The following is a 21,344-nucleotide window of genomic DNA, read 5'->3' as shown; positions in this document are numbered from 1 at the left end:
AAAACAGTTAAAAGATTTTACAGCCAAGCTTTTGAAGGTTAAAGTGTATACACTTTGTCCTCCATTTTACTGTCTTCCATACTAAAATGAGTTCTGATCACGTAGAAAAGTTGATGATTTAATTCTTAATACTGCTTAATTCATGTCTACAGAACAAACAAACAAACCTGCGATTCTCGGCTGGATCAGCAGACCTTGACAAAACTGATATGATAGAGCTGCATTGCTAACCATAGAAATGATCTGAAATATTTCAAAGGGATTATGGTAATTTATGTGAGAAACTTTGTAAAAGGTCAGAGAATTATTTGAGTAGACAGTAACTGCTTCTGGCCAGTCTTCTTTTATTCCTCTTATATAACTTGGAACTATTATAAAAACACATCTTGTTCCAGCTCTACACGGCCAAAGTGATTTAGTCACCTCATTCGATGTTTACTCCTCGATTTTAAAAATACATCGGCCAAAGGGGAGACAAAACAAGACTCTTACATTTCCACAAAACGCAAGCGGTGCTTTTTCACGCAAACCTCACCACAACAATGCTAGCGTGTTCTGGGTGTCTGCCACTTGGACTTCATGCAAGCTTGAGCGCATGCTGATAGCACCACTATTTCTGTCCTAACTGATTTCCATTGACACTTGAGGATTAGTCCTACAAAGACTGAGGTAGCAGCATTCAAAGCCATACATCTTTGGAGGCGTACAAGTCACGGAATTCAGCTGATGTGCAGAGTTTTGCTGCTTGATCATCCATAAAGTTTCCATCTATTTTTCAAAGGATGGTAAGCATTTTTTTTTTTATGCAAGAAATGCTTTGTTTGGACTTCTAAGAAGATGGAAATGCATCAAAACGGACCAAATTTAAGTTATATTTTATCACTTGAAAACTGCAGACTGTGTGTGTGTGTGTGTGTGTGTGTGAGATAGAGAGAGAGAGAGAGAGATTGCTGTGTTTGTAATATTGCTGGATGGATTTATATTTAATTATATTGGAAGCGTAACATCTGTTAAAATGATAAAATGCCATGTCTATACAAATAAGTGGTCAGTAGCACAACATTTCCCACTCTCTTAAAATGTTCTAGTTATTTCTAGGTTTAACAAATAGAGCATTGTTTTTTCCAAAGTGGTCTCTGACTTTTGGACCCCACAGCACACTGTCCCTCAGATTAAATTGGCCAATCAAAGATAACTCACAGAAGTGCTTATCACCAACAGGCTTTTCATGTTTCCTCTAGCAGCTTTACCAGATGGGTGTAAGGGTCATTTGGCCAGCAGAAATGGGTCAGAGACAGGGACAAAGCAGAAATGCGTGCAGAGCAACATCCAGGCCTCTATTCGCTCCTCTGACTCAAAGAGTTTTCCATGTCTGCTGTAGAGTCGTCTTTCAGCAGAGCTGTGAAGTGATGCCAGAGTTCCCCTGGAACACAGTCAGATACAGAAGCCAGAGACACTGAGAGCTGAGATGTCATATTCTCTTTACAGCTCTACACACCTACTACATGTCAACTATTATCTCATTTTTATTTGTCCAAGGGAATTTTAGGAGGAAAAATACAAAGTTGATACTTAGATTAAGTCTACAGACCCTGCTAGACCAGAAATATGTATCTAGTTTAGATGGATGGCAGAACATTTTGCTTGTTAAGAATCCAGCATCCAGAACCCATCATATGCTGGTGACCAGATCTGTTATGTAGTATGTAATGACTGTGACAAGGACTGTTTTTGTAGTTTGCAAGAATTTCTGCTTAAAGCTCCAGCCAGACAGAAATAGGCTGATAAGATAAATGCTGTTTCCTGAATGTAGTCTTGAGAGAAACGGAGATTTCTAAAAATGGGAGTTAATTATGTTTCTTCATAATTATAAAGAAAATGATCCGTTCTAGCTGGATGTTTGTTTGTGTTGTGTGTGTGTGTGGGGGGGCCAGGCTATGCTATCTTTCTGTTAAGGATAAAACCTGAAATCCTCAGCCGTGAGGGGAGCAGATGACAGACCAAAAGATGCTTTTATCCAAAGCGACTTACAAATGAGGACCACGGAGGCAATCAAAATCAACAAAAGAGCAATAATGTGTACTATAACAAGTCTCACTTAGCTTAATGCAGTACATGTACTGTAGCAAGTTGTTATTATTATTATAATTATTATATAATGAATAAAACAGAAAACAGACAGAATAGAAAAAGAATAGAGCAAGCTAGTGTTAGAGGCCTTTTTTTGCTTTTGTTAATTGTAAAATAAATTAAAAGAAAGCAAATAGATTGGATACAAAAAGATTAGAGAAGCTAGTGTTACTTTTATTTTAAGAAAACAAGCTGTTAGTAAATAAAAATGCAAATATAAAAGTGGCAAGATTTTTTTTTTGTTTTTAAAGAATATAATTAAAATAGAGAGTGCTAGAGGGTCAAACAATTTTCAGTGCAATTAAAAAGAAAAAGGATAAAGTCAAGGCTAGGCTAGGAAAAATATTTTTGGCTGAGTTTAACTCGAAAATGCTATAATCATAATTCAGGAATTAATCATTCAACATTTGTAAGTGATCTGTAACATGTTCAACTGATTAATTAAAATGCTAAGACTCAAAAGATTTCTTTCATGAGTATGCTTCTGTCCCCTGAGATTTTATTTTGATACTTCAATAATTTAAGAACATATTCACAGTTCTCTAATTATTGGTTAATTAAGTGGTTAATCACATTACATTAAGTAAAAAGATGTATTATGATTATCAAATATATACTAATGGAATTATTAGAACTAGATATTAAAATAATCATTATTAGCGTGATTAAATATGAATAAATAATAATAATAATAATAATACAGAAACAAAAGCAGATAGTGAACATAAAACACTAATAAAAGATAAGGCTATATATTCCATTATTGTAAAACAGATTCTTTAAAAACTCTCAAACTGTCAAGATTTGAACAACAAAAAAATGTTGGAATTTATGTGATTGTGTAAATAAAGTGAACCTAGAGAACCTAAAGTGAATATTTACCCTTCGATCAGAAGTGGCGCAAATGCAAGTGCTTGTTCCAGCGATGAAATCCTTTACTGATGCTCATTCTCGCCATGTTTTGGTTCAATCACCATCTGGTGTCTTTCCTTTCGCTTGTCTTTGTATTCTTTAAGACGCTTGGCTGTATAAGCAGTTGTTGGCAGATGAGAAATTGTCAACATTCTCTGCCAAAACTTGTAAAAGTTAATATACACTGTCAGCTTCCGGTTACCCAAATATGGACTTCTTGCTGTGAACGTGCCAAATTACTGGTTGGTAAAAAAACGCTTCAAAAGTCTTCTGATGGACCATTTTCACAAGACTATGATGATGTGTAAAAAAAAAAAAAAAAAGTCACTTTCACTTTTTTTAATGCAGCGTCTATGGGAGACCAAGATGGCGACGGACGGCTCCGCCCTCTTTGAGCTTCAAAAACCCCCTTCAGAAACTACGGGTGACGTTTTTAAACAGTGTATGTGAGAAGCCAGGAAATGTGAAAAGGGTCCACTGGCTAAACAATCTGGCCGCAGCCCTTTTAAATCTTACTGCACTCTTGCGGGGAGGTTTGGTTTAGCAGTAACCTACAGTAGGAAGCAAAATACAACAAATATAACGTGTACGTGTGTCCGTTAAGTCCACGAGAACGTAGTGTGTCCCATTCATTTTAGCTTTCAAAAGTGTGCTCACGAGGATCCCTTTTGTGGCTGCTATGTGCCCTCGATCCACACTTCTGCCGGGCCTGCACGAGCTCCACAGCAGACTTCTACCCAACAGTCAAAGTGGCATTACATCATGAAAGTGCAGACTCAGAGGAAGACCGTGAGGGTTTAGAGTTTCATTTGGGACAGGACCTTTGTAGACTTCACAAGCTTTGGGCTCCTAGTAAGAAGCTGATCATACACACTGAGATTACAGTGGCATCTCTGACATACAGATTAGATGTATGTTGTTTTTCAGTCAAGTTATGTAAGGCTTTTTGCAGGGGAAAAAATGGATGGAAAAAAGCTATACAGATTGGAATAGAGATTAGCCCATTTTTCACAGTATCATATCTCTCACAGCATCTCTCTCATTGTACATCTCGGCGTTCCACACAATTGCCACAAATGTCGAAACAGAGAAAGATCCCACCAATGTCACTCTAAAGGGAAGTGATATAATTCCCATACTTTGGCCAAGATCCAAGAACATAGGAGCACGTTTCACAGGGTTTAGTGACTGCTGTTTGCAGATGCCAGGGGAAAATGTATTTTTATGGCCCTAATAGCTACAAATATTTATATTGTTCTTTTCAGTGAGATACTATTGTGCAAAGCACTGCCGTCTTGGTCTTTTCAGAGTAATTTTTTCATGCTGAAGTTTTTTTTATGTTATAAAATAAAACATGAACATGTCTTAAACTTTTGTTAACCACAGACCTCACTTCAGGTGTTTAACTAAAAACCCATTCATAAAAACCATTGGCTTTAGGATGATGAAACCAAAAGTGCCAAAATGCTAAATGAGATCAACACCATGATGAAAGTCTGGATTGGATTTTAATGGTGGCTTGGTGGATAAAAAGAGAGGAAATATTGATTTTATATCCAATATTTATCAATGACCGCAAATTATTTCCTTGCATCCAAATTAGATTTTTTTTCATGGTAGCCTATGTCTACAGTTTGACTCCTTGAACAGTCAAATCACCCTCTTCCAGACATTTTCACAAGAACATATACTTAGGCTTATATCAAAAGTAAGAATTGATTCAGATAAAAATGCTGATTACTGTTATTATGTGATATGGATACTTAACATGCTGACAGTATCCCAAAGCATGAAAGCGTGAGTTTGCGCGCTCACCACTGAGTCAGTGACGATGCAGCACTGCCACCTGTAGGACATTACATGTATTACATTATTCAGTGTAAAGACAGTAATGACACCAGTAGGTTTTTATGGTTTAAGATGGGTTCTCATTAAATAAACACGCAATCAATAGAACACACAGAAGGTCGTACATTTAATTATTGTGAATGTGAAATTATGTTTTAGGGTCAATTCCAGTTTGAGATCATTTCAGGTAAATGAAAAAAGACGCTTTTTTATCACAGGAAAACATGCCATGGTCTACGTCACACAATCAACAGAACAAATAACAAATTGAGTATGTATGGCAAACATGATCACATGGAGGCAACCTGAATGTTAATAATAACTGCACTGCAAAATGATTAATAGTAAAAAAGATACAGCTAAAGAAAGGACCTATACTGTTGCCAACAGCACTGTTCTCCTTCTCAATAAGGTTTCATGGCCAGCGCTTCCCTGAAACTACAGTTCATTGTTCTACACTGTAGCGTTCAGGTGAATTTTGGAGCGCTTTACACCTGGTATTAACATTAATCTTGGTTAATTTAGTCACAAGTGGTCACCCACAAGAAAAGGTTCAGATCATTGTTGCTTCCAAATGAGCTCCAAATTGTAATCTCGCCACACATTTGACATTTTGAGGCATATTCATTTATGAACTGAACTTCAAAACTGTCACTGCGTTTCCATTGAGTCTTAAGCATGTAATTACAGGACTTTTCAATATTTTGATTTGGTTATTTTCTTTTAAAGGCTTAAATAATTGGATACGTTGTTTGAGACCATTGCTTTAGCAAAAAAGAATGACTGACAGGTGAGTAGGTGGTCCTTCATGGTTTTAATTGTGTTTCTGTCCACCTTATTTGGTTTCAGTGATTCGGTCACAGAATGTTTTGGACCCCATTTACATCGGATTGTATTACTGTCTGCTTGTGAAGGGATCACCTGAAACTGCTGTTAACACCAGGAACTTCTGTGTCAGAGTTCATGCAGAGGTGACGACTCTGATGCCAAAGTACAATCGAAGCTGCTCCAGAAAGATGAAAGTAAGTACAGTGTGAGGAATCAGACGGATTCCAGCTGGGACAAGGCCCTGCAGAGACAAACACATATTTACTACCAGTTTACCACACACTCACACTCTATTTATTGGCTTAAAAAATGGTTTTCACCTTGTAGAAAGCTTTAGGTCCGAGTTTTCCAGTATCAGACAGACAATGAATCACCCCCTATCACAGAAATTATAGTGTCACAACTGAATATACACCACCCTTCAAATATTTGATGCATTTTTCTCTCTTTTTTTTAAGATTGAGATTTTTATTAATGATTTTGAAAGAAGTCTCTTCTGCTCACCAAGTCTGCATTTATTTGGTCAAAAAATGTTTTCCATTTTAATTACAAAGCTGACATTACTCCAGTCTTCATCGTCACATGATTTTTCAGAAATCATTCTAATTTACTGATTTGGTTCTCAAGAAACATTTCTTACTGTTTTTAATGACAACAGTTTTTCTGAATAATATATTTGTAAAAACATGTATTTTTCAGGATACTTTGATGAACATAAATTTCAACAGAAAAGTAATTTCTAAATGATATTAATATTTTGTAACTTGATAAATGTCTCTGTAATTTTTTTATCAAATCAGTGATGATGCAATGCAAATGTACCCTGTATTCTCCCTTTGAATTCATCAGTCTGGTTTTCACCACATCCATAGGCTGACAGAGAACAGTAGCACAACCCCCCTGTGAAGAAAACATGAACATGTTACTAAGAGAGCTGAACTACTAAGTGAAATCATCAACAAATTATTATTAACATATATATATTTTTTAAAGACATGCCAAAAAAGGAATGATCTTAAAAAGTCACAGTAGCAAAAACAGCTTGTTTAGTGAGAGAGAAGCTGTAAATGTTCATGCAAATTAAAATTATCAAACTACCACATTACTACTGGACCAACATTATAAGTGGACTTTATAGAAAAATAAAATAAAAATTTAACATTTAAAGAAGGTTAGTTTGTAATGCATTCCTGAGGAGGAGGGCAACTCACCGCAATAAAGCTAGCAACAAAGTGAGTGAAAATGTTATCAGTCATCAAACCAGTTCCCAGAACCAGCTGCTTGGCCTGGTCATAACAGGACAGCTAGAAGAACCACAGAAGACTATGAGGAACTGAGACTGTCCTGGTCATGGCAAACAGACAGACCACTCACAGCCTATTCTATGACTGTCTTCAAGTGTGGCTATAAAAAACAACAGTTTTTTGCTTACCTGCCCCACAGTGACCATGGCCCCTCTACTAGCTGCCATTGAGGCTCCAGAGAACAGCTTCTTTATTCCCTCTGTAAGAAAGTATATCGGGTCTTAACGCAGCAGCGTTTACAAACAGAGCTTTATGAATAATTCAAATAACCCCAACCCTTGTCTGTTCTCTCTTTCCTGATGGATGAGTAAGTAGCACAAGCCCACATTCTGTCATTACACATTTCCAGATTGCTGTGGGATGGTTTTAATCAGTGACTTTAAGTGCAGACATTGGCATGCACACCTCTACAGCAACAAAACAATGCTGCACATCATTCTATGTTGTTTTCTGACAGTATCTTTTCAGGCAGTTTTCTTATAGTCCTAAGCCAAAATGTGTCTCATTTTTTCATAAACAGATTTTTTTATTCTCACCTTCTTTCCAGACACGCAACAATCCATCAAGAGCATGTGCATAGCTGCAAAACACCATATTATGTCATGACAGATTATTTTGTTTTAGTTAGGTGTGTACTTCATATTTTTTGAGACTCACTTTCTTCTTAACTCAGGCGGCAACTTCACATCATTCTGCATTCTGTTATAAAGCACAGGGTAGAGGAAAAGGCACAACATTACTTGGATCTCAAAATCTCCTTTGTGTAGGGCAAGGAGAGCGTTAAAGCATGGGTCTAATTGTGAAGCAAATGTATTAAATGAAAAACAAAATCTAAACACTCTGCAGCTCAGGAGCACAGGATAAACCGAGGAGCAATGCAAACCCTTGCAGAGAAGGCAGAGAAAAAAAGACGAAATTGGGGCTGGAGACCCCCAAAAGGAGGAGGCCGCAGGTGAAGAGACCATGGTGGAGGAGATGACCATGGTAGTACCATAGGGATGGAGATCCATGGAGCAGATAGCAGTGGATTAGAAGACTGAGGAGGAGCCAGAGGAAGTGAAAAACTAAGTGGAGCTAGTGAATGGTTGACCAGGGCGCAGTCTCACAAGCTCGGAGGACCAAGGTGGAGTCAGGGGGATGGATCGACCTGAAGTAATGGTAAGGCACCAGACCAAGTTGGAGGCTGAGAGATAAGAAGCCTGGTGGAATCAGAAGGATGACAAACCATTGTGAAGCCCAGTCCCAAAGTGGACCATGAGCTGCAGAAGGACTGACAGCTCCTTTGATTGGGGGTCTGTTGCAAGATAAAGCACCGGCTTGAGACCCATAGTGGGCATGTGCATTGGCTCAAGGCCCGTGAATGCTGTGATGAGGGGCTGGGAGGGCTCAAATAGGAAATCCAGGGCAGGTGCATATTCAAAGAGGGTGAGACTCTCCTCCACCTCACCCACTGTGAAGGGGGATCCATTGTGCTGGAGGCACTCCACAGAAGGTGCCCATTGAGATCATCCCCAGAAAGATGAGATCTTGTCTTGGAAAAATATAAAGAGGGATTTGTCAGAGTAATGTACAAGGTGAGACAGGTCTTAAAACTCATATGTAAAATCCTCAAGGGACTGGATGAGGAGGAGGATTTGTACCACTATTAGATCCATTTTAAGGGTCTGTTATTGACATTTGAAACATAGATCTTTTCGTGAAGCAGTAAATTTAACAAACAAAAACAATAACCACTCTGGAACTTAGGAGCACAAGATAAACTGAGGAGAAAAGCCAACATTATATTTTTGAGAACAGTGCAAAGAGCTGAATCAAACAAATGTATATAGGCTAAATAAGGCAGAAAACAAGGAACAGGTGGGGCTGATCAATTAACAAATCAATAACCATATGAAGAAAATAATGAAACCAACACCAAACACAGGCACTCTCAGAAAAACAGTACAAATGCTGTCATACCTAAAGGGTCCATTTTGGTACCTTAAATGTAACATATTAAAAAAGTACAAAAGTTTATTTTATTTTTCTTAATTACCTTTATTTCTGAGAGTGGGGGATGAAACTGAACTGAAACATGAAACAAGACATGACACAGCAATTTTTTATTTAAAAATTACATAAAAATTACCCGAACAGATCTACAGCTTTACCATAAAAACACTCACAACCCTGCTGCTGTTTTATGAGACTCCCTTGTGTAAATCGTTGTCACTCACCTGACATTAACCATGTCCGCTGGTGTCCCAATAAACCCACCAGTAAGACCTACAGATTAAGAAATTAAAGGAACAGGTTTTCCTTTATTCTGTTTTGTTGTGTGAAAACAGAGCCACTCAGTCATTTTGTCATCTCATTTTATGTTGATAACATGGGCTAAAAAAATTTAGAATTTTAATTTAGGGGTGAACTGTCCTTTTAAAACAGTGGTTACAGAATAAATCCTTATTCTGTAAATCATAAATAATTGGAAGAAATCATGTAAATGATAGAATGAAATAACTGAAGAACATTCTGCTATTATATTATATAAACTATATAATAAAATTGTGAACAGTGGGATTCTGGAGTCAATGTTTTTACCTCCAAAAGCAGCCAGCAAGATCTTCTGGTAAAAGGGCATAGGCCCCTGGTTTTGACTGGATATCTTGTCTCTCACAGTTTCATAAATGGCAAAGCGGGTCATTGAGTAAGTCATCTGGAAGAGTGAACATGGTACCACAATGTCAAAAGGACCTTTACCATCTAGGTCGCCTTGGTTTAAGACCTTAAAGTAAGCAAAAAGCTTAAATAAGCCCAATCCTCTGCAGAGGCACTAACCTGCCTGCAGAGTGAAGCACTGAGGCCATTATAGAGCGCCAGCACCCCATCACTGCGCACCACCTGCATAGCCATGCCAGTCATCCTCATCTTCACCTCCTGCTGGGTTTGCAGATGAACCTGAAGGTGGAGGAAAGAACTAAGCGAAACCAGTATAGATTATACTAGACTACTGTACTATCTATACTACACTTCCGTATCTACTGCATTAAGGCATACTGGAACTATACAATACTACACTCCTTTTTCAAAATGTTTTTTATTTTATTTTATTTGCAGTGATGCCAAAGAATAACCATTTTTGGTTCCCCAAAGAGCCTTCTAAGTGTAAAGAACATTCTAATAGTTTAAAAAAGATTTGACAAATATTAAAGGTTCTGAATGTAACCATAGATGAAATAAAGAACCTTTTTCTAAGCTCAATACTGTACCTTACTGTACCAAAACAGAATTACTAAAATTATGATGCTCTACTGTTTCATTTATATGTTTACATCTGCAGTATAGCCTACTATACACCATACTATACTATATTTTACTATTTGCTACTACAGTGGTTCTCAATAAGGGGGCAAGAAGATGACTCAAAATTGTTTGCAATATGACAAAACAATAATTAAAACATAACATATTCACCCATTAATAACTGATGTAGCCTAATTTTAAACGTGTTATTTCTAGACCTAGAAAAGTCATATAAAAATTTGTATTTTCAATGAAAATACATTTCACACAATACAAATGTTCTGGAAATTGTGGGGGACGCTGGACTCAAAATGTTTGAACCTCTGCTACATTAGCAATACTTTACTAGTCTGTGCATTAATATATTTTACTAAAACACATTTACTGTATAGCGGTTAGATTTTAAAGGCTAATAAATCGAGATTGATTGATCTAGTGATCTTACTCGCACCTTTATTAAGTCCAGTGGATGAGTGCAACAGGCGGCCGCGCACGAGGCAATTCCTCCGAAGTACCAGCGCGAAATGCGCGTCTCTGTCATGATCGAATCTCGGTTTATTCCGTGAAGACACGATGAAGGAATAAAGTGGAATAACGCGACTCACAAGCGACATTAAACGCTTCGCTTCTGTTATAAAAGTCCCAGTGATAATCCTAGCTCTATACACTGCATGCGGATTTAGATTGATTTGGTGCTGCCGGAAGACCTGCACTGTCAAATCGTTTCTTTCATCCACTACATCTGGGCTTACAAACGCGCAGATATGCTAGTAGTAATAAAGTTTATAGACAGGCCTATAGCAGGAAAAAGTGAAGTGAGCTGCTGGTCGTCATGCTGCCAACTCGGACACTCAGGCGACCTTACAAGACCGAGCATCTGTCAGAAGAAATATCATGTGCCAAGGCAACATTGCTGCTTTAAGGGGACACGCAGTTGACATAACTCACACAGCACGGTTTGTGTTCGTTCTGAAATTCCGTTTTATTTGTATTTCAATTGTTCAAAATGTAAGCTTCTGAAGGCTTTTGAATGACTCAAAGCATTACTGAGCCCTGTTATTTAGCCTTTCAAACCAATGTAATATCGTTTCGCTTTTGCGCTGAGAAAGTCACCCAGGGATCTCCTCAAGCGTGCTTTCCGCTGCTTTCAGTGAGAAGTGTGTACGTGACACATATAAATAGAATCGAGAAATGTTTGACCTTCGTAGGGTTTGTCAAAGGAGCTGCGTCAAGAAAGTCCACCTTGTGGTTGCTTCTAAACTCATATTAATTTACAAAAAAAAAAAAAAAAACCTTTTCTGTTTGTATAGCGCTCTTTGCAGCTTTAGAGAAAAATCATGCTTTGGTTTATAATTCTAAATATTAATAATTTGGTAAGCAGTGAGTGAAACCAGCAGAGGATGCTAGAGACAACAGTGAATGAATGCAACAGAATGAATGTGTATAAAATCTTTTTTTTTATTATTATTATTTTTTTATTGCATTTTTAACATAACATAAACAGTACAATGAAAATGCATTAACTAATTCCATTAATCTGCTGTAACAATATATAATAATAAAAAAATAGGTGCATAGGTGTGGATACTCTATGCCTGTGTGTATGTATGAAGTGATAGCTACAAGGGCAAAAGCAAAAGTGAAAAGAAAGAATATATAAACTTACATAATGAAAGTAGTGAGGTATATCTGGTAATGTACATTTGGCTTGTAATTATTTTTGTGTGGTATTAAGAAATGTCAAAAATGGGGACCAGGTGTCTTCAAAGGCTGATGATTGCTTCCTTCTGTGTGCATTGTGTTTTTCCATTGAAATGTATTCTGAGATTAAATTTTTCCAGTGTTTGATGTGGCAAGAATTTTTTGATCTCCAGTTTTGGAGAACTACAGTATTGTTCAAAATAATAGCAGTACACTGTGACTAACCAGAATAATCAAGGTTTTTCGTATATTTTTTTTATTGCTACGTGGCAAACAAGTTACCAGTAGGTTCAGTAGATTCTCAGAAAACAAATGAGACCCAGCATTCATGATATGCATGCTCTTAAGGCTGTGCAATTGGGCAATTAGTTGAATTAGTTGAAAGGGGTGTGTTCAAAAAAATAGCAGTGTGGCATTCAATCACTGAGGTCATCAATTTTGTGAAGAAACAGGTGTGAATCAGGTGGCCCCTATTTAAGGATGAAGCCAACACTTGTTGAACATGCATTTGAAAGCTGAGGAAAATGGGTCGTTCAAGACATTGTTCAGAAGAACAGCGTACTTTGATTAAAAAGTTGATTAGAGAGGGGAAAACCTATAAAGAGGTGCAAAAAATGATAGGCTGTTCAGCTAAAATGATCTCCAATGCCTTAAAATGGAGAGCAAAACCAGAGAGACGTGGAAGAAAACGGAAGACAACCATCAAAATGGATAGAAGAATAACCAGAATGGCAAAGGCTCAGCCAATGATCACCTCCAGGATGATCAAAGACAGTCTGGAGTTACCTGTAAGTACTGTGACAGTTAGAAGACGTCTGTGTGAAGCTAATCTATTTTCAAGAATCCCCCGCAAAGTCCCTCTGTTAAAAAAAAGGCATGTGCAGAAGAGGTTACAATTTGCCAAAGAACACATCAACTGGCCTAAAGAGAAATGGAGGAACATTTTGTGGACTGATGAGAGTAAAATTGTTCTTTTTGGGTCCAAGGGCCACAGGCAGTTTGTGAGACGACCCCCAAACTCTGAATTCAAGCCACAGTACACAGTGAAGACAGTGAAGCATGGAGGTGCAAGCATCATGATATGGGCATGTTTCTCCTACTATGGTGTTGGGCCTATTTATCGCATACCAGGGATCATGGATCAGTTTGCATATGTTAAAATACTTGAAGAGGTCATGTTGCCCTATGCTGAAGAGGACATGCCCTTGAAATGGTTGTTTCAACAAGACAATGACCCAAAACACACTAGTAAACGGGCAAAGTCTTGGTTCCAAACCAACAAAATTAATGTTATGGAGTGGCCAGCCCAATCTCCAGACCTTAATCCAATTGAGAACTTGTGGGGTGATATCAAAAATGCTGTTTCTGAAGCAAAACCAAGAAATGTGAATGAATTGTGGAATGTTGTTAAAGAATCATGGAGTGGAATAACAGCTGAGAGGTGCCACAAGTTGGTTGACTCCATGCCACACAGATGTCAAGCAGTTTTAAAAAACTGTGGTCATACAACTAAATATTAGTTTAGTGATTCACAGGATTGCTAAATCCCAGAAAAAAAAAATGTTTGTACAAAATAGTTTTGAGTTTGTACAGTCAAAGGTAGACACTGCTATTTTTTTGAACACACCCCTTTCAACTAATTGCCCAATTGCACAGCCTTAAGAGCGCGCATATCATGAATGCTGGGTCTTGTTTGTTTTCTGACAATCTACTGAACCTACTGGTAACTTGTTTGCCACGTAGCAATAAAAAATATACTAAAAACCTTGATTATTCTGGTTAGTCACATTGTACTGCTATTATTTTGAACAATACTGTACTTTCTTAGCGACAGCTAGAGAGATGAGCAATGGATTCCTGTATTTTTGCGGGATATGGATTTCGGAAAAGTCGCTTATGAGACAAAGTGTTGGTGATGATGGGATTCTGTGGCTCAGGATAGTGGACAGTGTCTCAGTGACTGTGATCCAAAAAGAGTGAACTGGTTGGCAATGCCACATGGCGTGCAAATAGTTGTCTGTGCTACCTAAAGTGCATTGTGAACAGATATCGGCGTTGTGTAGGCCCATTTTGAACATTTTACTTTGGGTGATGTGAGTTCTATGAATAACTTGTATAAGCTGCAGGTTTGTGTTATCTGTCATGGAAAATGTATTCTTACAGATTTGTTCCCAGTACTCAGGGTTGGAAGACACGGCCAGGTGGATTTCCCACTTGGTTGTTGGGAGAGTTATTGTTGTGTTTTGGTTGGAAATCAATGTATATAGTTGGGAGGTTAATTTCTTGAAGTTATTAATTTTCACATTTTCTTCTATAAGCTGGGAAGGTTGTAATGTATTGTCGGTAAGTGTGGTTTTATCTTTAATTTGAAGTCTAAGTTGTTGATATTTAAGGAATTGTTCTCTCCCAACCCCATATTTTTGTGTGAGTGTGTTAAATGACATGAAATGTTGGTTCTTGAATAAGTAGTGAAGATGTGTGATTCCTTTTTGTGCCCATGTGGGGAAATAAAGAGGTTTATTCTGTATCATGAATTCTGGGCTGTGCCAGAGTGGGGTGAACCTGTTTAATTCTAGTGATGATTTTGTGATTTGGTTCGTTTTCCACCAGGCTGTCAGAGTTGAATGGATGGTAATGTGTTGGCAGAGTTTGGATTTCTTGATTGATTGTCAGAGGAAGGGGAGGTCTGCAACTGAGATATTTGTGCATTGGTTTTGTTCCAGTTCTAGCCAAGGGTAATTATGCTTGTTTATATTGATCCATTTAACTATGTACTTTAATTGATTTGCCAGAAAGTAGTGATGGAAGTTTGGTGCCTCAAGCCCCCCATGTGATTTTTTATTTTGTAGTGTTGAGAGTGATATCCTGGGTTTTTTGTTTTTCCAATAAAACTGTTTTGTTAATGAATTAAGAGTTTTAAACCATTTATCTGTAGATTTGCTAAATATTTACTGTTTGCTTTATTACTATATTGAAGACCGTTAAAATTTCAGTTGCTGAATTTGAAATTGTGTTTTTTTTCTGTATGATGTCATCAATTTGTGTTTTAAGTTCCTTTAATTCCTTCTGTTTTGGTTCACTGGGATGGCGAGATATTTTATTTGTGAGGAATTTCATTTTTTGTTCTAATATATTTTCCAATTCTTGTTGCTGTTTTTTCCTATATGAAGAGTATGATATCATTTTTCCTCTGATTACGGCCTTCCCAGTTTCCCATAGCAGTGAAGGTGAGGTGTCTGGAGAGTCGTTCAGCTCCAAAAAGAATGCCCACTCTTGCCTTATAAGGGTTGTAAAGTTGGAGTCTTCTAATAGTGAGTTATTGAAGCGCCATATAGTTGAAGTTTTAGCATATGTTTGAGTATTTATAGACAGAGAGATAGGGGCATGATCACTGATTACAACTGGGTGAATTGTGTTATCTGATATCTTGCTTATTAGTGAGTTGCTGATGATAAATAAGTCAATTCTAGATGAACATTGGTGGACTGTGGAAAAAGATGAATATTCTCTTAAAAAAGGGTTCCTCATTCTCCAACTGTCGCTAAGGCCATAGTCCTCCATATATTGCTTTATTATGTCAGTGGAGTGCCAGTTTCTTAAGTTGCCAGAGGTGCTTGAGCAGTCAATTGTGGGATTGATGACTGTATTGAAATCTCCTGCTATAATGAGATTGTTTGAATTTGATAGTAGAGATTGAGATTGTGGAAGAAAGATGGATCATGATGTATATATAGGTGAAGAGACATACGAAGTGATAAAGAGAAAGAGAGAGTGTTGATATGGCGTGAGTGTTTTTTATCATCAGTATTGGGTGAATGTGTGTCATATCTCGCATAACATGTTTTCCAACATCTTTGTTTATGGTTGAGCTGAGAGGGAGTAGTGGTGTTGGACATGAATACAAAACTAACAAACAGATACTGGACCAGAGAACTTTACACATATAGACAAAAAAGACAAACAGAAAGTCAAGACATAAATACTCAATATACAAGAAAAGGCACATGTATGCCTTATCAGAGATTGAAAGGAAGGGAGAGACAGTGAGAGAGAGAGAGAGAGAGAGAGAGAGAGATTGCTAAACAAAACAAACACAAAAAAAGGAAAAAAAAAACTGTATAAATCCAATGAAACTGGTTTTAACAGAATATTTGATCGCATAGACCCTGTTGATATAGACATTTTCAGCTCCTGTAAACACACAACATCTCTCATGTATCTGTCTTTTTGGCTATCTTAAAAAGTCCTTTTAGGAAGAAGCTCTTCATTATTGTAGCTAATTAAACATTTTGTATATATATATATATATATATATATATATATATATATATATATATAAGAAAAAAAATTTGCTCCATCAAAAGCATTCACAGACATAGGTTAACTGTTGGAAACCAGTTTTTAATGCACCATTTATGTGAGCAGTTCAACTGAAAGGTACTTTCGATTTTAATAATAATAAAAACAAAATGACCATTATGTCCATCAACACATATATCTTGAGGAAATTACGGATACACATCTTCACTCACCATGACTCTCACACACACTGATCTTGCTGTCTATATAAGGATTTATTACACACATTTATTCTGACAAGTTATTCTAGTGAAGTATTGCCATGAAGAGATAATAAAATACTCTATAACATCTTGCTGTTAATGATTCATTATGCAGCTTAAAGCATTACAGGTAGAATCTCTCTAAAATCTGTTCGAATTCGTCAACACAGTTTCACTGATGAGCCCGACCAGACATAAAACCCAGGATAGAGCGGCTGAGTGAATGTGGTCTGGAGCGTGTGGATGAGGCTCATTGTGTGAGAGACGCTGTAGAAGGACAGAGTTCCTGCACTGTGATCCACATACACTCCTATTCTAGAGCTGATGGACGCTACGGGGAGGAGATCAGTCTCTTTGTCATTGTGCCAGAACGAGTAACTGGAGGGAAAACAGAACAAACTCCAGGACTGATCATTACGTCCAAACAAACATTCATAACTATTTTCCTTCCTGCTGATGCTCTTATATGACACTGAAATACACACATATTGCCCACTCCACTCAATCTCCCAGTAAGAGCGTCCACAAATGCTCTCTCTACACAACACCTGGTACCAATAATCAAATCTGTCCGGATGGTCAGCGTACGACTGGATTTTGTCAGTGTATTTAATCACTCTGTTCCTCTTAGAGAGCTGGAGGCATTTATTCACTGTGTTTGCATCCAGAGTGAACTGATGGCAATCTGATGGAGAGAAAACACAATACTTAATCTGTTTGATTCATGCAGCAGAACATCTCTTTATCAGATATCCTGTGCAAGATATCATTAGATCAATTCACAATAATTTTTTTTTTTTTGGACCTTCTACGGGAAATACACAAGCACACTTTGTAACTTACATTGTAGAAAGCCGTTCCTGGTCTTGGGAACGATATTGGTGCATGTGACTGGAAATCAACAAACATGAACAGTGTAATTATTGCAATATTTAGTGTTTTTATAACAGTGTAATACATAGCAAGACATTTCTTATATGATGATGTACATGATAGATGATGATGGACTCTGAGAGCAGATGAACCTGCAGGACTTCACCTCTGTCACAGATCTTCTTGATCTCGTCTTTGCAGAAATCCTCCAGTTTGTCTCTCAGCTGATGGACAGATTCTCTCACGGCATCGAAAGGGTGGAGAGAGCTGAAGGGCACAACGGGGATGTCTGTAGATCCAGGAGCTGCCGAGAGAGACTGGAGACTCTATAGAAAACAGAAATTAAAACTCATCACCTCCACACGTCACACAAAAATCTGCTCTTGTGCAGCCTTGAATCAGAAATCACACGCTGTTCATTTATTTAGCAAGAGAAATACTGTGTCCCTGACTGAGCCAAGTTTTTTTCTCCATTGCTGAGGTCTAAAAGTCACTTCATATTCAGTAACATTATGATTAAACTACACTAACAATATTGGATGTAAATTAAACTTTAAATAAATGGAGTTAAATAATGGCACAACTGCCTTCTGCAGAGGTGCTTTACAGCTGAATGAAATTTGTTTCAATTTGCAACATCAACACTGATATTAAACCGAGCTGAATCAACATTAAAATGATTCAAGCTGAATAACAACACTATTTTCTTTAGTTAAACTCATCAGAAACTGAACTGACTGGAGCTGAACAGTGACTTGCAATAACGGCTTTACAGCTGAATTTGAATTAGTGTAATATTTAATGAAGTTTGCATATTTGCTCATTATTACTGTGAAGCTGCTTTGAAACAATAAACTATCTGTATAAAGCGCTATATACTTGTCATGACTTTATTCCTGTTTATATATCTGTGTTACCAGCAGGGAATAGATGTGGTTGTGCTTCAGCTCAGCGTCTCTCCTCTTCAGAGCATCAATCTCTTGCTCCAGCTGCTCATTGAGTTCTTCAGCTTGACTCGCTGCAATCTTTTCCTGATCTCTGATCATCTGCGTGACCTCAGAGCTGCTTCTCTCAATGAAGCGGATGAGCTCAGTAAAGATGCTCTCAGTGTCCTCCACTGTTGTGTGTGCAGAGCGCTGTTAGACACACACACAGCACAATCACACAGTGAGCCAAAGAGCTCTTCTCTTCTGCTCCAGACTCACCTTACGAGACGCTGCAGCCTCTCTCAGCTGCTGGAGATCTTTCTGTCTCTGTTGGATTCTGTGCTGGAACTTCATCGCCGTCTCCTTCAGCAGTTTCTGAAGGACAAACCAATAAATGAGACTAATAACACAAAACCATTAACTTAAATGTCAAAAGTCTACTGAATCTTGTGTCTTGTCTTTAAAGCATGGCAAAATATTTTTAAATAAGAATATCAAATATACTTAAAATGTGTAGTTAAAACTTTCAGTTTGACAGAACCTCAAAGTACACTTTTTAAAAATGTAGTTTATAGTCATGAAAGTGTACTCTTTAAAGTGCACTCAAATAGTCTTTTATTTCATTAATAACTACAGTTTTCTAATAAATTTTTAGTACATCACAAGTGCACATTCAGTACAATTAAATGTGTCATTTCTGGGACTCGGTAAGATTTCAGTCCCACAGAGTTTCTAAAGTGGTGGTTCACCAAAATTAATTGTTAGAAGCTTTTCACAAAACTTTGGGATGCCCATTATAATGAATAAAAATAATTGCATTTTAATATTTTGGCAAAAAAATAATGTCTTATATCTTAAATCAAGCATAAGACATCAAGTCTTTAAAGTTATGTCCCTCAGTCTGAACTCAAACCTGCCACCGAAACCGGCCAATATGAATTTAGACACCACTCAACACTTTTTTTTTTGGATTTTGCACTTTTGAGGTTGTTAAACTCAGTTCCTGGAGGGCCGCAGCCCAGAGTTTCGCTCCAACCCTAATTAAACACACATGATATAGCAAATCAGGTCCTTCAGGCTTGTTTGAAACTAGATGGTATGCGTGTTGGAACAGGGTTGGAGCTAAACTCTGCAGGGCTTCTGTCCTCCAGAAACTGAGTTTGACACCCCTGCCCTAACTTGAAATACTCAAATGGGGATCATTCTGAGGACTTTTTTTCACTGCTGAAAAGCAATTAATATTGTTGTAATATTAATATATTGGTATTATGGTTTAAAATGTGTTCTGAACAATACATCACGATCCACTACTATCATGCGATTACATATAAATGAATACTGAAGGAATAGAGGTAAAATGCACAACATCAAACCAGCTTAACTGCACCCCTACAGGCTAATAATAACCTGGCAGCTAGCCTACATTGCTACAGGTAAGCCAATAACCTGTCTAAGTTATTTTTCTGTGTATTGAGCCGTGTTTCTAGCTATACACTTATATCATGAGTGTTTTATTTAATTTATGTGACATTAATTAACTTTGTATACTGATATCCACACCTATTAGCCCTTCATGGTAACGTAACTGTATGCCTTATTTCCTGTACTTAAAAAAAGGAGTGATGTAGTCAGTTTATCAAAATATATTCAATATATTAAGTTCATACCTGGTCTTTTGTCCACTGAGCTGCACTTGATATAGTTTTGTGGTTTTTATGTTCATACTCTTTACACAGCACACAGATGCATTGTTGGTCAGTGATACAGTACATTTCCAGCTGTTTATCATGTTTGTGGCAGATCATATCCTGCAGTCGTCCAGTGGCATCAATCACTTTATGTGGCTTATGAGAGTGAAACTCCTCATGACGGTCAAAGTGAGTTTGACAGTAAGATTCCTGACACACCAGACAGGACTTGACAGCTTTGTATTTTCTTCCAGGACAGACATCACACTGCACATCCCCAGCTCCAGCGTAACAGTCAGCAGGACATTTAGCCTTCCTCAGTTTCTCCACCACTTCAGCCAGCATGGTGTTCTTACCTAAAGCAGGTCTTAGGCTGAAGGTATGTCTGCACTGAGGACATCTGAGATTTGTATCATGCTCCTGATCCCAGCAGTCTGTAATACAGCTCTTACAGTAACTGTGTCCACAGCGGATGGTCACCGGTTCCTTCAGGAGATCCAGGCACACTGTACACATGAACTCATCCTCAGAAATTCTGGCTTCTGCCATTTTACTGCATGAAGAGAGAGAGACAATCACAACCGCTCAACAGTACTTCGGTTTCTTTTTCCCTTAACTGATGAAATAAAACAATTGCCTGCTTCTCTGTTTGGGTGACGTGTGTAAAACTGGTTTGTCTCCTGACGAGTTGCTAACATGCGTGACAAATTAAAACAAGACCTCTAAAATAGACTCAAAAACCATTCGATTGGATGAAGTTGTAATCTGAAGTCTCTTGTTCATCATACATTATGAAATTTTCTGCAAAACCTGTTAACTGTCACCCGTCCCCTCTGTGGGACGCCTACATTTACTTCACTATATTACAATTAAATCTAATCTAATCTTGACAAACTATATATCGTTGGAAAGGTCTAAGACTCCCAAATATAAATTTAACCAATATTTTTTGTTAAAAATTATGTAGGAAAAATAATAATTTATGACAAAAATCTAAATTATAACTGGAGTTTTGACCTTTGTTTAAAAAGAAAGACTTCTTTGTTGCCTTTTTGTTGCCTTTTTCTCTATCACATTTTAGAAATCATCAGAAATTATATATCGACTGAAAACGTAAAATCAAAAAAAAATCATCCTTTAAAACCCATTTTAAAATCAGACATTGCATAACCATGTAACTGGTACATCAATATGTTACAAAATATTTTCATTCATGAATTATAAAAATGTACGTTTGGATTGTGCACTACAAAGTCAATATTCAAAAATGTGAGTGACAGTTAAGGGGTT

At 37.4% G+C, this 21,344-nt stretch overlaps 2 protein-coding genes and 1 long non-coding RNA gene across 4 annotated transcripts; 1 reads left to right on the top strand and 2 right to left on the bottom strand.

The window, feature by feature from the left end:
• Positions 1 to 393: 393 nt before the first annotated feature.
• LOC113067669 (uncharacterized) lies at positions 394 to 20,608 on the top strand. Of its 2 annotated transcripts, XR_003279432.1 has the most exons (4): positions 394 to 785; positions 5,740 to 5,912; positions 20,309 to 20,433; positions 20,524 to 20,608. It is a non-coding gene; the product is annotated as an uncharacterized LOC113067669 (long non-coding RNA). The 2 variants fall into 2 exon arrangements; XR_003279431.1 differs by lacking the exons at positions 20,309 to 20,433; positions 20,524 to 20,608 and adding an exon at positions 17,642 to 18,314 and having other exon boundaries at positions 417 to 785.
• Positions 5,721 to 12,201, bottom strand: slc25a10a (solute carrier family 25 member 10a). Its single transcript, XM_026240056.1, has 11 exons — positions 10,756 to 12,201; positions 9,840 to 9,959; positions 9,603 to 9,717; positions 9,239 to 9,287; positions 7,680 to 7,721; positions 7,559 to 7,602; positions 7,151 to 7,221; positions 6,930 to 7,022; positions 6,541 to 6,618; positions 6,039 to 6,095; positions 5,721 to 5,959 (listed from the first exon to the last, which is right to left on the bottom strand). The coding sequence occupies exons 1-11, from the start codon at positions 10,843 to 10,845 to the stop codon at positions 5,852 to 5,854; spliced, it is 867 nt and encodes a 288-aa protein (XP_026095841.1). The 5' UTR covers positions 10,846 to 12,201; the 3' UTR covers positions 5,721 to 5,851.
• Positions 16,382 to 20,638, bottom strand: LOC113067668 (E3 ubiquitin/ISG15 ligase TRIM25-like). Its single transcript, XM_026240057.1, has 6 exons — positions 20,034 to 20,638; positions 18,646 to 18,741; positions 18,358 to 18,576; positions 17,607 to 17,766; positions 17,411 to 17,458; positions 16,382 to 17,252 (listed from the first exon to the last, which is right to left on the bottom strand). The coding sequence occupies exons 1-6, from the start codon at positions 20,601 to 20,603 to the stop codon at positions 16,729 to 16,731; spliced, it is 1,617 nt and encodes a 538-aa protein (XP_026095842.1). The 5' UTR covers positions 20,604 to 20,638; the 3' UTR covers positions 16,382 to 16,728.
• Between the last annotated feature and the right edge of the window lie 706 nt (positions 20,639 to 21,344).

This window comes from Carassius auratus, linkage group LG28B, assembly GCF_003368295.1.
Source record: "Carassius auratus strain Wakin linkage group LG28B, ASM336829v1, whole genome shotgun sequence".
Taxonomy (NCBI): domain Eukaryota; kingdom Metazoa; phylum Chordata; class Actinopteri; order Cypriniformes; family Cyprinidae; genus Carassius; species Carassius auratus.
The sequence above is the reverse complement of the archived record's forward strand: the minus strand, read 5'-3'. Positions and strand labels throughout refer to the sequence as shown.

Excerpts from the sequence above, each read along its gene's own strand:
- slc25a10a (XM_026240056.1), bottom strand. The coding sequence starts at position 10,845 with ATGACAGAGACGCGCATTTCGCGCTGGTACTTCGGAGGAATTGCCTCG. Across the intron at positions 9,960-10,755 it reads ATCCACTGGACTTAATAAAG|GTTCATCTGCAAACCCAGCA; the intron begins GTGCGAGTAAGA and ends CTCCACCTTCAG. Across the intron at positions 6,619-6,929 it reads TTGTTGCTAGCTTTATTGCG|GGGGGTTGTGCTACTGTTCT; the intron begins GTGAGTTGCCCT and ends TTTTCTTCACAG.
- LOC113067668 (XM_026240057.1), bottom strand. The coding sequence starts at position 20,603 with ATGGCAGAAGCCAGAATTTCTGAGGATGAGTTCATGTGTACAGTGTGC. Across the intron at positions 18,577-18,645 it reads AGGCTGCAGCGTCTCGTAAG|CGCTCTGCACACACAACAGT; the intron begins GTGAGTCTGGAG and ends TGTGTCTAACAG. Across the intron at positions 17,767-18,357 it reads ACCACATCTATTCCCTGCTG|AGTCTCCAGTCTCTCTCGGC; the intron begins GTAACACAGATA and ends TGTTTTCTATAG.